Raw genomic sequence first — 22,306 nt, 5'->3', positions numbered from 1 at the left:
AAATGTCATTTTTGTGACAAAAAGGGACATTTGCAAGCGGTGTGTAGGAAAAAAACAACATCAGCAACGCAATGGCCACTCACAAACTCCCGTGAAAAGAATCACAAAAGTTGAGATAGTCAAGGCGATCCTAGGCGAAGTTTCCCAGGATGCTCATAGTTTAATTGTGCCAGTAACAATCCAGAACAGACTGTTCACAATGGAATTGGACACTGCTACTACAGGCAATTTTGTTTCCTTGTCAGTCTGGAAACAACTTGGAAGACCAAAGCTGCAAGATGTCAAGCATCGCTATGAATCTGCCAGGAAGCACAACCTGCCTGTTCTAGGAACTTTCATGGGCCAAACCAAGGATCCGACAACTGGTAAGCAGGATCTTATACCTTACATAGTCACCAAGATCTCTGATCTTAATTTGCTGGGTCGGAATGCTATCCAGACTCTGGGAATTTCCGTGGACACTGCTCTAGGTTTGAAAAGCATAGACAGCCAAGCCAAGAGGGAAGGTGCAGAAGGGATGTATCCAAAGACTTCAAGTGAGCCCTATGTTTCCCTGCAACAAGTTTGTCACATGTGTGATGAATTTCCAGATCTTTTCAAGCAAGAATTGGGATGTCTCAAGAACTTTGAACTGGAAGTGAAGTTCAAATCGGACGCAACACCAGTCTTTCACAAGGCACGTCCGGTCCCGTTTGCTCTTCGTGATGACCTAGCCAAAGGTTACGAAGAAGGCATCGCCAAGGGAACCTGGAAGCCAGTTCAGTTCAACGAATACGGAACGCCAGTGGTACCGATTCGTAAAGCACACGCTTCAAGCAACCTGAAGCCCAAACTACGGATTTATGGTGACTACTCTGTGGGAATTAATGACCAACTTGCTGATCACCGTCATCCAATGCCACTCCCTGCTGAATTGATGCAGAAAACACTGTATTTGAATTTGCAACAGATCACCCGATGGAGATCTCGGGAACTGTGCCACTAACTCAAAGACAAACCAGACCCAAGACCATGTTACCCGTTCCAGAGTATGGACTAGACAACCCAAGACGGTCCAAGAGAACCCGTAAAACCCAAGAGAGACTTTGCTGTTGATACTTCTTGTGTAGCATCAATTTCAGTGGGGAGGTGTTATATGGACTGTTAGATATGTAATTCGTCTGACGTTCCGTGTGTCACTGTGGTTCGTCTGAGTTCATTGTTTCATTGTTGTTGTCTTGTGTGACTGTCGTAGTAAAATGTCATTGATATATATGGCGGACATGATTCTTGTTTATTCATAACGAACATTGGGTGAGTGCGTTCTTTGTATGTAATTGAATAATAAATGTAATAATTAAATTGTAGAACTCGTTGTGTTATCTCTGCGAGTCCTCCGAAGGAAATACAACATGAGGGATGTTGGTTCTGGTTTTTGATTGTTTAAGCAGCACTAGCCCAGGAAGGAGACGACGAAGACGAAGAAGAAGAAGAAGAAGAAGAAGAAGAAGAAGAAGAAGAAGAAGAAGAAGAAGAAGAAGAAGAAGACGGGAGTGGTATGACAGTAGCAGACTGTTCGTGGAGTCTTCTTAAATGGTCAAGTGACCTAAAAGTGACCTGTCGTGGTTATAGCAGTAGTGATTGGAATTGTTTTGAATAAATTCATGGGTAGTGACTGTTCTGAATATATCGCTTTTAATATTTGCGTGGGTATTATTCTAAGGCCCTTGTAGTAGTGTCATCTGTGGTGGAAGCATTCAAAAGGGGTTTATATTTTGCGATAAAATATGACTCTTTGTTAGCTAATGCGCCGATTATAGGTTGCATCGTCCTTGAATTCTAAAGTTGGGTTGTTCGTTAGTGGCGCAAATGTCGATGTGTTCACTAAATGCTATTTTTATGTATTTGGGAATACATGAAAATAGCATTTAGCGAACATATCGACATTTGCGCCACTAACGAACAACCCAACTTCAGAATTTTTCCTCTCTATTAATTCAGGGACGATGCAACCTATAATCAGCGCATTAGCAAAGAGCCATATTTTATCGCAAAATATAAACCCCTTTTGAATGCTTTCACCACAGATGACACTACTACAAGGGCCTTAGAATAATGATTTCTTTATTACCCACAAGGTAAAGTGCTCTTAAGGTGCTCTTTCTTTATTACCCACAAGGCGAAGGTGCTCTTAAGGTAAATACCGTAGTATTTGGCGTTGTAAAAGAACATCCACATTATGTTGGCTATGAATATGCCTTTTACATACATACGTACATATATACATTCATACATACGTACATACATACATACATGCATACATACGTACATACATACATGCACACACACACACATATATATATGTGATACTTACGATGACATGGTCATGAAAATGTATGGGTTTGTACAGCTGTTCACTACAACAAGGCCGTCAAAGATTTGAATAAGTAGCCGCCTATTTTTGGATGTTTTCACCATAATTATTCGGTACACCATCGACGGTCCCCAGAATATTATGAATGATACAAGTATTAAAATCATCATCTTGATCACCTTAAAGAAATTGAAAAGAAAATATATTTTCAAAAAATTAAAAAAATTAATTTTGGTTACATTTCTCTAATTACAAAAAGTACCACACCACGTATTTCTATCCATCAGTCACTTCCGTTTTTTTTTTATCAGTAACCACATACCTATCTTTCTATTTCATTTATTGTTACCGCAACTAAAGCGGCGACCTGGCGGAATCGTTAGTACGCCGACAAAAATGCTGAGCGCTTTTCGTCCGCTTTTTTTTTTGTTCTGAGTTCAAATGCCGTCAAGGCCATCTTTGCCTTTCGTCCTTTCGTGGTCGATAAAATAAATACCAGTCGAGTACTGAGATCGGTGTAATCTACTTAGCCCCTGCTCCTAAAATTGCTGACTTTGTGCCAAATTTGAAAACATTATTTAGACCTTGTACCTCTAGTAGACAAGATTATTGCCATGACCCTTATACATCTTTCTCACCCGACCTTCTCTTCCAAATGATTCTCCTTGGTGACTTTAGTACTCAGCACTAGTATCTGTCAAAGGACTTGTGCTCGAAACGTCGATAATTTTCCATGTCCCACATCGGAAGTTATATTTACATTACTTTTATTTTTATAACTTGAACATCATCTTTGAGTTATTTGTTACCATTTCTCCTCCGATTCTAGATTCTATCTTACATAGTAATAAGTTTAGTACATATACACACATTTTGTTTCACAGTGAAAAAATATAATGGTTAAAGGTCGAAGTTAAAATAAGGAAATCACAATTTCATCTGCCGTTTCACTTTTCGCTTAGTAAATGCTTCACAGAATAATAAGTTCAGAGAATACTCGAAATATGACCAGGATATAAGGAATTCCTACATTCGTTGTAGCGCAAATAGTGATAATAAGCAGACAAACTTTAGGTTAGTTCAAATATGTGACATATTTTCATTCTAGAGGAAATTTCACTGTAGTTTACTGTAGAGAAAAAACTTTCGCCAATGGTAAGGTATAAACACAGTATTATCAGCCTGGCGCCCTCTCTGGGACTCCTAGATGCATTTCTAGCTTGTCATGCCTTCTTTCGTAGGAGATACCAACAAAGAGAGATAACCCTGAGCTGATTAGAAACTGTAACTTTATAACAGAACAAGTGACTGATTTACACTCGCCAACCGCCCGGTCAGAACAAATGCATTAGCAGTAGCGTGGGGCAGTGATGAGAAATAAATACACTTTAAAGTCAGTTCAAATATTTGTGACATATTTTCACCACAGTTTATCATGGAGAAAACTTCTCGCTTATGTAAGATGTAAGTATACTATAATTTCTCTTTGGTATTTCCTACTGAGGAAGATATAACAAGCCAGAAATACATCTAGGAGTCCAAGAGAGGGAGCCACTGAGCAGATAATGCCGTATTTACATTTTACCATAAGCGAAAAGTTTTTCTCCGCGGTAAGTTGCAGTGAAATTTCCTTGAGAAGTGAAAATAAGCCACAAATATTTAAAAAGTATCCTAAAGTTTGTGTGTGTGTGTGTGTGTGAGTGTGCGTGTGCGTGCGTGCGTGTGTGTGAAGTGCGTGATTTATTGGTTAGAGTATTCGGCTTACGATCGTAAGGACGTGAGTTCAATTTCCAGCGACGAGTTGTATCCTTGAGAAAGACACTTTATTTCACGCTGCTCCAGTTGACTCAGCTGGCAAAAAAGAGTAGTACCTATATTTCAAAGGGCTAGCATTTTCGCACTCTGTGTCACGTTGAATCTCCCTGAGAACTACGTTAAGGGAACGCGTGTCTGTGGAGCGCTCAGCCATTTGCATGTTAATTTCATGAGCAGGCTGTTCCGTTGATCGGAACAACTGGAACCCTCGTCGTCGTAACCGACGGAGTGACAGTTATATGTGCACTCATAATCATACCATGTGTGTCTCACTTGTCGGCGTCCATCTTAACTAACACACCTCAGAGCTCCTACTTATATGTCGGTCGCAAACTGAACACTTAAAACTATTTTCTTCTGTTTTATCCTCTCACGAATACTTTTTATTTTTCAAAGCAGCAAGGTGTGATTTGATCGAACTTTGACCGCCTTTTTCTAGCTGGCCGATAACGAATTCTTTATTGAAGTCTTTATAAAGTCATATTGTTTAGTTACTTAGCGTGGGAGAACAAGTTAAACTTCATATATAAATACACATAAATATTGCATAGTATGTGCACTAATGTGTACATAATATGCAAAGCGTCCTCCATTTGATGTTTACGACAAAAATGATCTCATGAATCAAAATCTGAATGGATTATCAACTTAGAATTTCAAACTAATTCTATACAACACCGATCTGAAAAAGAAAATGGGCGACATTTGAACAATGTATGCATCGTTTGATATTTCCCCGCCTAATAATAAATTACATATAATATAACACCAAATTATCTATATTATCAAATAAAGAATGAATTTTATTTCTATAATACCTTCATTCTTCCCTTGTAATCATTTCCTTTCTTTGTATTTTGCGTTGTTTCTTCAGCGCCGGCACTACAACAAAAGAAAGAAATGTGTTAATAACCGGAAGGCGTCAGTGATATAACATAAATCTAGAGGTAATCTAGCAGCGAGTGAAAAACTCCACCCAGTTAATTTGTTCAACTTCACTCCTTATATATATAAATTTAATGCACAACAGAAAGAGCTACCCTACCAATAGTTTTATGCTTTTATCATACTTTAACTAGATATATTCATAAAATACGCGATATATCTCCAAGCAATCTTTCAGGCTCTACATAAAAGCATAAAACTATTTGTAGCTCTTTCGCTTGTGTATTAAATTGATATCAACCTCTCATTAGATGTAGTACTTTTTTTTGTTGATTCTACCTCTATTGGAGCTATAAACCATGTGTATGTGTGTGTGTGTGTGTGTGTGTGTGTGTGTGTGTGGGTTACTAACACTTAATATAAACATACTCTTTCTACGCTATTGATGCGTTTACATTCTTATTTTACCAACTTTATTTCAGTTCTGATTTACAGTGTTGCGAGGAAACCGAAACTTCCAAGTCACTGTCAACCTTTTCTTTGTAAAACTTAATATGTGTGTGTGTGTGTGTGTGTGTGTGTGTGTGTGTGTGTGTGTGTGTGTGTGTGACTTTAAAGTACAACTGGCAGTGGAGCTCTTGTTCGTGAGTTCCAGGGTTTTGAATAGTGTGGAACTGCTTCTTAGCTACTATTGTTTTCAGGTCTACTCCGACTCGGAATAACAACATCTGCCGGGGTCTCAGCTTGGGTTAACTAAGCCCGCACTTAGATGGATTCTTCCGAGTGCGGAGACAAAGAAATACGCTTGGTTGGTGTTAGGACGTGCAGTAAAACCACCGAGAGTGAGGGACCCGTAGCTGTTGCCACAGTATTTTTCTAGGAGAGAGACACTCTTATGTAAAACCCACAGATTTACGTGATTACTAGTCATCTCTGTTCGGTCTGCGATTAGGTACTAATCACAAAAACTCAGAAAGTGGTACTCGTATTGTACAAACGTTCATCACTATAATCCAATGTCGTACAGATGTCTCTATATGGTGACTCCATTTAACATGCCATCTACTGAAAGTCCTACGGTGATGGCAGACTGGTGACCGGTGTAAACCTAAACAGCTGGAAGCTCCATGCAGATCTACAATGGGATTTAATATAGAGCCGAGAAGACATGAACGGATAATCAAAAATGTTATTGACAATGTGGAAGCACAAGACGATGGCAGTCATCCGTGAAGAGGGAGCAATCGCTATGTATGTATGTATGTATGTCTGTATGTATGTATGTATGTATGTATGTATGTGCTTCCTGATTTACGCACAAGGCCATTAGTTTTGATTAGCTGTGAGTTAGTCGATACCATTGGTAAGGCACCAACATAAACATTAAAGGTGAAATTTTTTGTTCCTGCTCTTATGAGCGCCGATATACCACAGCAAACTGGTTGGCCTCAGCATAAATACAAACATTGGATCTCTCCTCTCCCATTGATGTTTCCTTTGACCGCAGTCTGAAATTGATATTTACTACACCCATCCTTGATATATATTAATACTCATACACACTTGATTTTAAAATTTACTCCCACCATCTCCATCCCTATTGTCCATCCTCACTCCCAATCTCTGTACCTCTGCCCATCCAGCTTTCATCTACCCTATAAGTAAATATATTGTATACCAATATACAGAACATAACTCCAGTGAATTAACTATTGTTTTTCTTTGCGTTTAACCTGGATGATTTCTTCACGAATTCCGTTCTAGTGTTTTTCTTTTACAGCAGCCATAAGACCCACAAACTAGATATGATACTTTCAGACCCAGTGACAAAAAGCCACGCCATACTATTCCTTTCGACCATTTCTGATGATTCTCATCTTCTGGTGTGAAACCAGTTGGTAATTTGTCTATTATGACACTATAATTAATAGTACGAAGTCTGACCAATAAATATCCGGACTGTTGCCGTGGTAACGAAGCTAAAGCACGCAGAGTAAAGCCGCTTGACTAAGTTTTAACGTTCTAGCTCATTTCCACTGTTTACAGCAGTGCTTGGATGGAAGGTGTGTAGCGTGTGATTGTCACATTGACCAGTACAGAGAAAGTTGTGCAGAGAATCTGCATCAAATCTTGTCAAAGAGTTTTTATCGTTCTCGACACAATCAAGGAGATTGAAACTGAAACCCGAGTGTCTTTTTGGTCAGCTAAAAACAGTTTTGGCACAAACTTGGCAGACGCGCGTCTCATACCCAAATCTTCAGTGGAAATGGACTGAACCGTAACTAATCTGTACATCCTCTGATAACTCACGGATGACGATTCGACGATTTCCCCTCACAGCTGCACGCACATCTGCGATGTTTTCTCAGTTCTGCTGGTTGCGGGTCTCCCAGTACGTTCGTCAATGCCGACATATTTTCGGCCATCTTGGAAACGTCTGAATCACTCGTACACTTGTGTGCAGCTCATACACCTCTCTCCGTCACTTTCTGCAACCTTGTGTAGGCCTCTGAGCAGGTATCACCATGACAACTTTCTCTGTCATGGTGAATGTAAGGGTCACACGCTACACACTTTCTTTCCAAGCACTGCTGTAATCAGCAGGAGTGAGCTAGAACGTTGAAGCTTAGTGCGCATGCATAGCAGGGTTCAAGGTCAATCTGTGCCAAGCGGCTTCACTTAGCGTGCTTTAGTTTCATTACTATGGCAACAGTCCAGATACTTATTGATCTGAACTCGTATATACATATACATCTAAATAAACAAAGAAAGAAAAGTTATAAGTAATAATTGTAATTACCTGACGGTTTGAATGCCTTGCAACACTTGTGATTTTTGTGCACTCTTCCACAGGGAGTGACAACTGCTACTGTAGGCAAACACCATCACCAGAAAAGGGAGGAAGAAGAGAATGCCCAAGTAATAAGCAAAAAACGCGTATAAGTGTACGTCTTTTTCGAAGTTCTGGCGACATTGATAGCCATCGAGTATGTTTACATTTGATAGGTAAGTTTTCTGAAACGAACAGGACTTTAAAAATTCAGTTCTGTTATATTTTCATATATTTTATTGTGTTACTTTTAACTTTGGCCCAAAAGTGATATATAGCAGGAATGGAAAGTAGAAAATGTATTGTTTACATTTCCCCTATTGTTAAGTAGACCCAAGTCAATACTAATTGAGCGGAGTTATGATCAAATGTTCTTCAGTCGTGAAGACTTCTTCGTTTTGAAGACAGTAGGGTATAATTTGGGGGTAATTTGACTGCTGTGTCAAGTAGGTCTTGCTGTTGAGTATGGATTTCTTCATTGGCTCGACCATAATCAATATAACAATGACAAATAATATAACGAGGTATATTTCCAGCCTTTCAATCACAAGTTTGTTCTTATTTGAAAGAATGAATATTAAATAGAGAAAAAATCTTAAAGTTACAATGAACTTATCACGGCTTAAAACATTGACAAGATGCATGGAAAATACCACTTACTAGTGTCGCGATTAGTCAGTTAGCTAACTGGCTAATCGCGACACCAGCGCCTGTTCTGGCACTGTCAATCAATAAATCGCTGTCGGGAGAAGAATCGCTGCTGTCTCTTGCTGTCGATTGTCCATCATTGACAAGACCAAACAAGGTCGAAATCATGCGATCCAGTGGTTTCAGCGCTGGAGGTAGCAGGAATTTATTTCCCACTAGTAATATAGACTAGAGTGCATTTCACACCAGTATGCCAATATGAGAGTTTCTCTCATGGTATGTCGCAGTATAGTTTGTTCTAATAGAACGTCTGTATTTAAGTGAGCATAAATATTATCTCTCAGCACTAACACTGCGTCTGTCGCTAATACATAATAAAAATATATATGAATTCAAGTATTTTGTTCTGTTTTCTGTTTGCCTCACCAAACATGTATGTATGCATGATTTTTCTTTGAGTTTAATTAATTTCTTCGCGAGAGAGTTCAAGCCGATTGCTAAAATAAGCAGCAAGACATTTTGAGTTAAGTAAGTTCCCGGTATTTGTGAATATGTGGCTGAGCTGGTGTGTTGGCTGAATGTCGATGCATACACCCAAGTATGTGCATCTAATCACATAAGAATCTCATATGGAGAATTTCTGGAATGTCTTACAAATCTTCACTGTTCCACTAATAATTCGTGTTGGAGAATCCGCGCCAGTTTCTTTTGCTCTTTTCCCGTGAAACCACGTGTTCCTAAGTTTTTGTAAAAAATTGTTGGTACATAACCTAATTCACCCATGATGATGGGCATAAATTAGAAGTTACAGACAGTATACAAGGAAAGTGTACAAGTCTCGCATTCCAAGCTCTAGAGTAAACATTAACCCAATTTTCTTCTTTGATTTTCAGCCTGTGATTCAATTTCTGCTGATAAAGTAATTCATACAGTATTTATTAAGATCTAATAATTTTAATTTATTCTCGTAAACTCTAGTTTTAAAAAATGGTAAGAACCAAACATTAATATTGAAAAAAGAGCTTAAGTTGAAATTGTTTCAAAAGAAGGGTATTCTGAACGTCATGTTGCTAAAAACCTATCAAAAAATGGTGTGCACCATTGCTTTAAATGACTTGGTGAAACTGGCTCAAATCTTGACAAAAAAAGATCCGCTAGGCCCAGAGTAACATCTACTGCAGAGAATAAACACTTGATCCTGTCCAAGAAAAGGAATAGAAGAAAAACAAGTCCGGAACTAACCAGATCTGTAATGATTTGGGAATGCTTTGGTGGCGAGATTGCTGGAGACCTTATTAAAATTAAAGGCATAATGCGAAAGAAAAAAATATCATTCAATACTGCAGAAGCATGCAATTCCCTCTGGTTGTCACATTATTGGAAAGAATTTTGTTTTTCAACAGAATAATAATCCAGAACACAGCTCTAAATTGTGCAGAGATTATTTAAAATGAAAGGAAGATAAGGGAATTTTGCAAATTATGACTTGGCCCTCTCAGTCTCCATATCTTTTGTCAATTGAACTAATCTGGGATGAAATTGATCGTAAAGTTCGAAATGAAATGCTTAAGAATGAGCAAGAATTGTTTAAAGGCTTACAGACTGCTTGGAAATCACTTCCACTAACATACTTTTATAAGGTACTAGAAAGAATTTCAAGTATCCGCTCTGCAGTAATAGAAGCTCGTGGTGGTTTCTTCGATGAAAACAAATTTGAATTTTCTTCAATTAAATCTGCGATTATGCTATGTTAATTTTGGATTAAATTATTGTATAATTGTATGCAAAGATAGAATAAATAAAACCAATTCTTCAAAGATATAAAGCTTGTTATTTTCCTAGTTTTAGAAGAAAATTTCAGGGTGGTTCTAAACTTTTGGCCGCTAGTATATATATTCTTTAAGTTCGTTTAGGGAAACGTTCTTGGGTATGTATATAAAAGCTCCTATTTTATGGGGTGCCGATATAATGTAGGATAAATATAGTAATGGACGGAATTCATAAATATCTTAATGCATCGCTGCACACGTTTCCATAAATCACATGTTTCTTACAATCATAGTCCGTATTCCTGGGATGATTACAGTACAATCCGTAGTACCCATGGACATCGGGTGGATCATAGTTTATGCATTCTTTTCATCAAGCGATATAGCGTTAAAATGTGAAGCAGCGAATGTGTTACTGAAAGATGTTTATCAATTTTCATTAATCAAAAGGTTAATTGGAGTATGTGGGCAGTTCTGTGTGAATTTGGTAAAGAAGAATAGGTGATAAAAAGAGAGAAAGGAATGGTACTAATAAAGAAGAGGGATGAGTGTGTGGTGAGGCTAGACCTGTTTTGATATTTGTGTGTGCTGATGTAGGGATGGGTAGTTTAGGTCATTGATTCATGCAGTTGTTAATAAATTTTGCATTCATTTTTCCGTCTGAAGTTACATATTATATTATCTTTTCTGGTTTTGTAAGCGGATTATCACTGAGAGTAATAGAAGTCTATATGCCGCGCAGAATGAACCCAAGACCGCATGGTTGCGAAATAATCTTCTCAACCACACAAAGATTAAATTGATAAGAGGAATTGTAATTTACTTTCTCTAAGGCGATAATTTGTTAAATAACTCTTGTATACGTCAATGCACTTAATACATTAAAAGCTTTCCGAGATTTGAAATGGAAAACTGAGATATTTCATTCATTCAATTTACGTTCATTTAGAAAGAATACTTTTCCTAATGATTATTCGACAATTTCCGCAATAGAAAACGTAACGTTAATTAATAATCTTATGTTGTTTGTGAGTTGAAAAACTGAGAAGTGTTAAAACTTAATTCAGTACAGAACGTTAGATCGAAAAATGTCATAAACAAAACGGTCGATACGATATTTTCCTATTCAACTTCTGTTGCTTTTGCTTTAACAATTCAATAGTTGTTTGATCATAAAACAAAATAATTAGTGCATATCAGTTATGGCACTTTCTTTCATAGATCATTTTTTTGAAGAGCTGGATATTATTGTTTCATTTTTACATTACAACAGATTTTTTCTATAAAAGAAATCATGATTATCATAAAAGACGGTGAGCTGGCAGAATCATAAGCGTGTCGAGCAAAATGCTTAACATTTCGTCCGTCTTTATATTCTGAGTTGAAATTCCGTTCATCTTTTCGGAGTCGATAAAATAAGTAACAATTGAACACTGGGCTGATGTAATCGACTAAATCCCATTGCCGAAATTGCAGGCCTTGTGCCAAAATTTGAAATCATTAGTATTATAAAAAAAAATTCATTATATTACAGATTTTGTATGATTTACTAAGTATTCAATTACACTGTGAGACACGATTAGTTGTATATGTAAACCGAATAAGCCTTTTTACTATAGGCACACAACTTGAAATTTTGGGGAGGGGAATAATCGATTAAATTGACTACAATGCTCGACTGGTTCTTGACTGCCAAAGGATGAAAGCAAAGTCGATCTTAGCACAATTTAAACTGTGAAGACGGACGAAATGCCGCTAAACATTTTGCCGGGTGTACTAACAATTCTGCCAGCTCACCGCCTTAACAAAAAAAAAAAAAAAAAGGGGGAACTGAAGTAATAATCCTTTCTACAAAAGGCACAAGGTCTGAAATTTGTGGGGAGGGGACTAGTCGATTACGTCGACCCCAGTGTTTCACTGGTACTTCATTTATCGACCTCCAAAGAAAGAAAGGCAAAGTCGACCTCGGCGGAATTTGAACTCAGAACATTAAGACGGGCGAAATGTCGCTAAGCATTTTGCCCGTCGTGCTAACGATGAACCAAAGTAATAATAAAATATATTTTCAAAATTTCTGCATTTAGCGGGCTTCTATCACTTTGTAATTATGTTTTCCCGGAAAGATTAGTGAAATGTTAATCATAGAATAGAAAGTTTTAACGCGTCAGTCGAGTGAGGAGCTCCTTATCTACATGACAATTGTCTTTCTTCGATTGCCTCAGTAAACCTTACTCTTTTACTCTTTTACTTGTTTCAGTCATTTGACTGTGGCCATGCTGGAGCACCGCCTTTAGTCGAGAAAATCGACCCCAGGACTTAATTTATTCTTTGTAAGCCTAGTACTTATCCTATTGGTTTTTGGCCGAACCGCTAAGTTACGGGGACGTAAACACACCAGCATCGGTTGTCAAGCGATGTTGGGTGGACAAGCACAAGCACACAAACATATACACACACATACATATATACGACGGGCTTCTTTCAGTTTCCGTCTACCAAATCGACCCAGAAGGCTTTGATTGGCCGGAGGCTATAGTAGAAGACACTTGCCCAAGGTGCCACGCAGTAGGACTGAAGCCGGAACCATGTGGTTGGTAAGCAAGCTACTTACTTAGATTATAACTTAAATTATGGAATTTTGAGAGGGATGCGAATTTACGTCAAAATATTTCTTACTGCTTTTTCTATAATATTTTTGTTTAATTTAACCTGAAATTTTAACCTGATAAAAACATGTATTCTGCATCGAAATAAAATAAATACTGAAATTGAAACATCTATTGGTTTGAACTATGATATAAGTTTATGAAAACATTTTAGATTTCTAAAATTCAAAGTAGAATGAAATTTTAAAAATTGGACTAAAAAGAAAAAAGATGACAGACAAGAGAACAGGGAAATTGGATCGAAATCTTCATCAAAAGCGCAGGCATGGCTGTATAGTTCTGAAGCTAATATAGCTCCGGGCCAACTAATACCATGTGAGTGAATTTGGTGGATGGAAACTGTGTAGAAGCCTGTCACATATATATGTATATATATATATATGTATATATATATATATATATATATATATATATATATATATATATATATATATATATATATATATATATATATATATATATGTATATATATATATATATATATATATATACACATACATCACACGCACACACACACACACACACACATATATATATGCATATATATATACACATATATGCATATACATGTATATGTATATATATATATATACATATATATATATATATATATATATATATATGTATATGTATATATATATATATATATATATATATATATATATATATATATATATATATATATACATATATATATATATATATATATATATATATATGCATGTGCACGCATGTTTGTGAGTGTGTTGTATGTGTATGTACGTGTGTATGTGTGTATGTGACTTTGGGTTTGTCTCCCTATACCTCTTGACAACCGGTATTGAATTATTTACGTCTCCGTAACTTAGCGGTTCAGCAAAAGTATCAAAAGAAAGAATAAGTACCAAACTTACAATATAAGCACTGCGGTCGATTGACTTCTCTAGTCTCTTTAAGGCGGAGCCTCAGCATGGTCGCAGTCCAATAACTGAAGCAAGTTAAAGACAAAAGGTCAAAAAAGAAAAACAAAACGATAATTAATTTTAGTTTCTTACCATAGCAACGAGTGTTGGTGATGCCAAAACGAAGGACAGACACCAAATCATAACGATGATGATGATCGACCGTTTCTTGGTACATTTGTATTGAGCTTTAAGAGGATGGCATATGGCATAATATCTGAAATGAAATCATATGAATGAAATCAAGGACGAAAAAAAAAACCGGAGAAATGTTACACAATTACAAATACAACAACAGACATTAACAACAGTTGTCTTTCAACTAAGGACGAATCAAATTAAGCTGGCGTGTGTGGAAGTAAAGCCTTATGGCAGGAACATAGAAGATGAAAGTCATAGGAAGAAATACAAGAGATGCTACACGGATGGTAGTCGAACCAAGAAAGAAAGGTCAGGCTTGGCCGCACAACGGTCACGTGGAAGGAGAGAAGTAGTGGGTAGAGGGATTGAAGAATTAGGGAGGTAGGAGAAAGAGATGAAAAAAGAAGGAAAAAGACAGAGTGAGGTAAAGGAGGAGGGAAAGTGATGAGAATGAAGGGAAGGCTAAGAAATGTGAGAGAGGGTGGGAGCGAGAAAAAGATATGTGGAAGGAACGGAGAAAGTGTGAAAGTGGTTAAAAGAAAGGGCAAGACTTCAGCCCGTCCCCTAAACCACCCTTAATTTTTTTTCGACACAAACCCCCCTCCTTTTCGGCTACGGGGAATACGAATCTGCAAAAAAATTGGCATTTTAAAATTGCATCCCCCCCCCCATATTTCCTTCATTTTTACTTTTTTCACAATTTTGTTTTCTAAATATGCGGAAAAATAAGGACATTATGATTCTGACAAAAATTTCAAAATATTTCTGTAGTTACGGTTAAGGTTAGAGTTTTAGGGTTAGGGAAAAAAAGTCAAAATTGAAGAAATTGGTGGGCTGGGGGGGAGAAAATTTAACAATGCCGATTTTTGGCAATTTTCCGGAAAAAAAAAAATTAATAAACAAATTTGGGAGAAAATGAGGTGTGAGGACGGGCGGAAGTCTTTCCAAAGAAAGAGTAAGAGTCGTACAGAATTTAGGTATATATATATATATATATATATATATATATATATATATATCATCTTCGAAACGCCTAGTTTAGAATACAGGCAGCTGATGAAGGAAAAGTTCCATATGTGGCTTGTCTGTTTCCCTATGTGTTCATTCTATTGTCCGTAAAAAAAGTTCGTTTTTTGTGCTTTGTTTATGTTCCCGTTCCTTTTTCCTCCACATTTTTTTGACGTCCTGTACCCGGATATGCATCTATATATACATGTAGCTGTAGGTATGTACATATGTGTATGTATATATGCATATGCTCACATATCATTTGTATTATATATATATATATATATATATATATATATATATATATATATAAATAAAAAGGTAAAGAGAGCAATAGTAAGATTGGAGAAGTATTTTATGGATAGAGTCTTACAGCTGTTTCTGGGAAGATCCAGTACTTCCCTTCATCGGAGACAGAAAAAATAAAGTAGTCTATTACTATATCCATAGGCGGATATTTTTAGTATGAAGTGGTAAAGAGTGTGATGCGCTGAAAAAAGAGAGAACAGTACTTGAAGTGTAGTTTCATTCCAGTAGTAAATATCCGTGTAGAAATCTGTGTAAAGTAATCCTTGTGGGGATAATCCGGAAATAGATGTTGGAACGAAGGCTGATATAGCATAGATAGCAGAGGTGAATATATGCCATACTGCGATGGATTTTAGCTTGTTTACTTGAAGAAGAATGGCACTTACTCGGTATTACCTGTATCCTCTTGGGTTTGGTTAAATCCAATACCCTCCTCAACCTTATATATATATATATATATATATATATATATATATGTATATATATATATGTATATGTGTGTATAAATACATATATATGTATATGTGTGTATAAATATCTGTGTTTGTATAAATACAGGGTGACAAAAATATATATAAACTCAATCCCAAACTGCATTCGTATCACAGCTGTTACTCCCACTACTTCACTGAATTACTATTTTCTCTCCACTCCCTTCACTTATACTACTCTTTCTCTCACTCCCTCCTACTGCGTGATTTCGGACAAATATATATATATATATATATATATATATATATATATATATGTATACATACAAGTATATAAAACACTACGCTCATTATTATATTAGGAGATAATGTCAAGTATATGATTGAAACTGACTTCCAAATCTTCAGAGATGCGTAATCTTTATATGTAACCTTGCTGGATTGTTGATATGTTGACAGAAGTAGCAACCGTTGCAGTAGCGACCAACTGAATTCTCAACTGCATGTGTGTGTGTGTGTGCGCGCGTGTGTATGTGTGTGCGTAACCCATACCTGTAGAGCATGGTACTTTCCTACAGGTTTGAATCGTTTTGGTAATGTATAGAATAGTATACTCTTTTACTCTTTTATTTGTTTCAGTCATTTGACTGCGGCCCTGCTGGAGCACCGCCTTTAGTCGAGCAAATCGACACCAGGACTTATTCTTTGTAAGCCTAGTACTTATTCTATCGGTCTTATTTGCCAAACCGCTAAGTTACGGGGACGTAAACACACCAGCATCGGTTGTCAAGCGATGTTGGGGGGGGGGGGACAAACACATATACACACATACATATATATATATATATATATATATATATATATATATATATATATACATATATATATATATATATACATATATTATACATATATACGACGGGCTTCTTTCAGTTTCCGTCTACCAAATCAACTCACAAGGCTTTGGTCGGCTCGAGGCTATAGTTGAAGACACTTGCCCAAGGTGCCACGCAGTGGGACTGAACCCGGAACCATGTGGTTGGTAAGCAAGCTACTTACCACACAGCCACTCCTGCGCCTGTTAGTAATAATAAGGTTAGTCAGAAGAAAAGAAGGAATTGTTTTTTAATTTATTTAACAGATATAGAAACTCTTCAAATCTTCTATGAAATGGAATGGAATGGAATAAGATAAACAGAGTAAAGTGTTTACGTTATTATATTTAAGAACTTTTCGTCCAGAAAGAAACTGTGTGGAAGTTTGTCGGCAGGACTGTACATGTAATTCAATGGTTCAGCTTTGTTTGAGAATATCTTAAGTGTATGTTTTGGGGGAATACCCAACCACTTACAGAGTAATAAAATGAATAGGTAGTTCGGTTGGTCGAATTTTCATTGCTGAAACCGACAGAGATCCAGGAATTTACATACACAGTGACACACGTAAACACCAAGAACATATACATAGATACTGTTATACACAATTCAGAAGAATAAGTTAGTAAGACTAATTAATAATGTTTGCCCTCACCTTTCCAGGCTTATAACGCACATTGTGATAATGGAGAAGACAAAGGTGAAATCCCGTATATAGTACATCAGCTTACAAACGGCATCTGCCAAATTGTTCACAGCTTTCAATGTTTCAGCAAGCTGAATAGAAATCGAAAAGTGAAATATTGTGAGTAAACATATAAAAACACACACACATGTGTATGTGTGTGTGTGTATATATATATATATATATATATATATATATATATATATATATATATATATATATATATATATATATATATATATATATATATATATATATATAGGTAAAGTAAAATTTAGAGGTAATACTTGACAATTGTAAGCACCTGTGTATGCCAGCTCGTGGTTGAGGTGAAAGAATAAATTGTAAATCCAAAAAATAACAGCAAAAATACAAAGGATTCTGCGGTACACGTGTTTCAAGCTTTATATCAGTGTATAATTTACAATACAAAGCTATCTTCAGCCGCAAAAGTATTTCTCTCCCAGGAAATTACATCACATCGGCGTTAAAGGAGGAAGAAATGTGTGATATAAGAGGTGAAGATCCTTTCGGTATTATGTATAGTACTATACCTCGTATAATTCTCAATTTACACATAATTTCTTCGGTCCTCCGAAAACCGTCCATACCTTGCCACATATATATATATATATATATATATATATATATATATATATAAGCAATGTTAATTCTCTATATGAAGTATTAACAGTAACTGCACGATAAAGTGTAGTATATTGCCACTTAAGTGTGGCTGACCCCTAGGGGTGGATGTTACTGTTGCTTTTAGCCCCAGGAGGACATCTCCTCCAGCTGGCTTATCGACACACGACTGTGTCCTGTTTGCCAAGGGAGTTATCCCTCTCACCTCGGCCAGCAGCACGAACGTATCCGGATTTCAGGGTTATTTCCCTTCGTCGGCGTTCGACAGCTGATGACCTTGGTGAGAGAGACAAATCTGGCAAACCTTATATCTTCTTTTCCAGTGGCATTCTTCACTGATATTGAAAAGGTGAAAACAAGCAATGTTAATTCTCTATATGAAGTATTAACAGTAACTGCACGATAAAGTGTAGTATATTGCCACTTAAGTGTGGCTGACCCCTAGGGGTGGATGTTACTGTTGCTTTTAGCCCCAGGAGGACATCTCCTCCAGCTGGCTTATCGACACACGACTGTGTCCTGTTTGCCAAGGGAGTTATCCCTCTCACCTCGGCCAGCAGCACGAACGTATCCGGATTTCAGGGTTATTTCCCTTCGTCGGCGTTCGACAGCTGATGACCTTGGTGAGAGAGACAAATCTGGCAAACCTTATATCTTCTTTTCCAGTGGCATTCTTCACTGATATTGAAAAGGTGAAAACAAGCAATGTTAATTCTCTATATGAAGTATTAACAGTAACTGCACGATAAAGTGTAGTATATTGCCACTTAAGTGTGGCTGACCCCTAGGGGTGGATGTTACTGTTGCTTTTAGCCCCAGGAGGACATCTCCTCCAGCTGGCTTATCGACACACGACTGTGTCCTGTTTGCCAAGGGAGTTATCCCTCTCACCTCGGCCAGCAGCACGAACGTATATATATATATAATTTAAAAGAGTTCCAACTCTGTCTGTTTTTTATGTTTTATTTATATTCTTATAAAATTAATGTGGGATATAGAATATGGAATATATAATATAAATAGTAAAATGAAATGAAGTATTGAATGGCGTATTGAATATATGAAATACTGAGTATTAATATACTATTTATATCATATATTCCATATTCTATATCCCACATTAATTTTATAAGAATATAAATAAAACATAAAAAACAGACATAGTTGGAACTCTTTTAAATAATATATTCCTCTAAACACTATCATACAAACATATATATATATATATATATATATATATATATATATATATATATATATATATATATATATATATATATATATATATGTACACGAGTGAGTGGACGAACGAAAGAAAAAGGCACTCAACACATTTAGTAGGAGTTACATGCATTATTCAAAACAGTTTGATTCGGCTCTATGCAGCTTAAAGTTTCGCGGGCATCTAACAGAAGACCGTCTCTTTCGAGCTTTAGATTACCGAATGGAGAAATGCACATAGTCCAAGATAGCTACAGGAAAATAGGCTGCTGTTAATAAAGGTGGATCACATGGCATTGCCCTTGAAATATCAGTTGCTCAGCGACTGCAGTTCCTTTAGAAAGGGGAATTTCTTTGACTGCGTGGCTAGACCTAGTGGATGTATATATATATATATATATATATATATATATATATATATATGTATGTATGTATATATGTATGTACTCGAAACGTAAAATAGACTTTCCCACCTTCCCGAGCGTTAAACTAATACACCTGCTTGTTGTTTACACACCTGTCTTTGTCTTTTGTTTTTTTTTGTAAATTCCAACTATATATATATATATATATATATATATATATATATATATATATATATATATATATATATATATATATACATATAACATGTATGTATACTAGGTCATGTTAAAAGAATAGAGAGCCACACATTGTATACAGCGTCTGACAAAATGTCTTATAATGTTTATTTACAGTTGTCTTTCACAACGCACCATAGTCACATTTGTCGTTCAATGTTTATCTCAATAGATTAAGAACCTGTTAACTAATGGGGTGGGGGTGGGGGCACTCAAATCGTTTATATTCTGATGCTAATGTTTGCAGTCATGATAGAAGTGGTTTTGGCTTCTTTTTGATAGAATAGAAAGCCGAATGGAAAACCTGAGATGCATACACCTGAAATCGAGAAACCGGAACTCTGTATTTCAAAACCGACACTACCTCGTGTCAGTGACCAAAACACTTAACTGTCATTGGTCGAGTCCACTTAAATCTTCGTTTTTCTGTTTTAGCGGCAGATAAGCATAATTGAGCAAACATATGATAAAAAATGTCATAGCTGTGCCAATCTTGTGCTTTTTTTATTTCAGATATAGTGTATCTAAGTCTTCATTAACGGATATACTCTCTTTTATGAGAGGGTAAAGTCAGTTTTGCGGGAAATTTGGCTTCTGGTTCAAGCTAAGTTGAGCAAACATTCATTCATTCATAATCTCATCTCACTGAAAATATATCCCACAGTGGTTCGTAGAATCCACCGAAATAAACACGATAGCGCCTATGGAATTTACGAGTAATTCGTTCGCTTTATTGTTGAGTTCAGTTCCAACAAAGAAAAGCAAACTGCGATGGACTCCCTTCACAGGAGAAACTGTCTCATCTGTTTAACATGAAAGAATAAATAGACAAATGTCGGCTCAGTAGGAAAATTCATAGACAAATGCAGGTCCTAGTGGAAAATTCAAAGAATGTTGATTGCCATGTTTTATGACAATCTCTCTTTTGGATTAATTGATAATTACAGACAGTTACCAATTTTTTCAGATCATGGACTTTACTGGTTCAATAGTCAGTTAAAGGTTTACTTTTAATTCCATAGATTTCTCGGAATAATCAATCGCTTCTAAGATGTCACATTAGTTTGATGTGATTATCAAGAATGTGATGCAAAAGAACAGAGAATTAATACGACAGTGCTAACAAATTTCGAATATTAAGGAATAAATTCATACCTGGTCATACTGTATGCATACCAGAGAAACAAAAGGCGAAGATGAGCGCGTTCAGATCTGAGCTCTCAATGTTTACCGACAAAACTCAATAGTACAACACATTTAACAGTTTTCTACAGTTTTTTATGACTTATTGCATGACCAGCAAGGATTGCTAACATTGTGACATAGTACCCTTAAAATTCTTGAGTAAGTAAATAGATTTTACTGAATCTGGAAGTTAGTAAAATAAAGTCGAATTCAACAAGTTTTGAACTCAGAACGTAAAGTGTCGTAACTAAATATCGAAAGGTGGAGGCGCGTGGCTTAGTGGTAAGGTTTTTGCACTCGTGATTGTACGATTGTGGTTTCGATTTCTGGACCGGACAACACGTTATGCTCTTGAGCAAAGCACTTCATATCAGGTTGCTCCAGTTCACTCAGCTGACAAAATGGAGTAAACCTTCGAGAGTCCGGTGATCCACTCAAGTCAAAGGGTTATATACGCCATAAAATCCGGGAAATCGGCCTTATAAGCATAAGGCTCGGAAAGTACCTTTGATACCTCTTTTTGAAATGGCAGATGACAATTTGTTTGATAATCTATCAATTATGTCACCCATTACTTTTAATGTGCCGATATCAAGACACGTTTTAATCCGATTCTTCCCTATTCTACCAGACCTCCGCATTTAAGGACAAGAAGTGAGAAGATATTACAAGGATGATTTTTTCCAGATACGTATTATCATTCATAACCGTTTAGAACAATACCATTTTTCTCGAACGTCAAGACGGTGCTTCTACGTGGTCGTTTGATATACTAGAAATAGTAACCAAATTTCATTGAAATCATTATTAACTGTCTTAAAAATGAGACATGCCGAACAATTTCGTTTGGGTACATTATGAAGGGATGGTCATAGCTAGTCTTCCTTTGATCATGTATTTGATTGACTAAGGCTGACTTAAGGATAAACAACAATGGACGGGAAATAAAAGAATAGTGAAAGAAAATAGCTTTGTTAAAGAACCGAACGTAGACCGATAAATTGACTTGCCAAAAATTTATTTCTATTTTACAGGGCACTGATACAAAAAAGAAAAGTAACTAAAAGGTAAGAATAACGACGTGTATAACATTTCCAGTGTATACATAAACGTGGAACGTAATATTTTGTTTCAGAGAAACTTCTCTTAGATTATTATAAACACAAAGCTTGCTCAGAAAATCGTCGTCAAATCGTCAGAAACTGGCGTTTCGACCTGATTTAGTCTCTTCAGAGACGAAGATCCACGCCCATTCAGTTTTTCCTAATAACCCACTCAGACTTTACCATCGTATAGC

At 36.4% G+C, this 22,306-nt stretch overlaps 1 protein-coding gene across 3 annotated transcripts in view; it reads right to left on the bottom strand.

Moving 5' to 3' along the window:
- The window catches only part of LOC106874651 (QRFP-like peptide receptor), a 55,366-nt gene that overhangs the window by 3,613 nt on the left and 29,447 nt on the right, over nucleotides 1-22,306 (bottom strand). For all 3 annotated transcript variants that reach the window (XM_052969716.2, XM_089355386.1, XM_089355387.1), the window contains 5 exons: nucleotides 17,327-17,448; nucleotides 14,001-14,124; nucleotides 7,854-8,068; nucleotides 4,987-5,050; nucleotides 2,354-2,532 (listed from right to left, as the gene is read on the bottom strand). In XM_052969716.2, coding sequence (XP_052825676.2) covers nucleotides 2,354-2,532; nucleotides 4,987-5,050; nucleotides 7,854-8,068; nucleotides 14,001-14,124; nucleotides 17,327-17,448 — 704 coding nt within the window. The remainder of the gene's footprint in view (nucleotides 1-2,353; nucleotides 2,533-4,986; nucleotides 5,051-7,853; nucleotides 8,069-14,000; nucleotides 14,125-17,326; nucleotides 17,449-22,306) is intronic.

Source organism: Octopus bimaculoides, chromosome 7, assembly GCF_046866305.1.
Source record: "Octopus bimaculoides isolate indiv1 chromosome 7, ASM4686630v1, whole genome shotgun sequence".
Taxonomy (NCBI): Eukaryota; Metazoa; Mollusca; class Cephalopoda; order Octopoda; family Octopodidae; genus Octopus; species Octopus bimaculoides.
The sequence above is the reverse complement of the archived record's forward strand: the minus strand, read 5'-3'. Positions and strand labels throughout refer to the sequence as shown.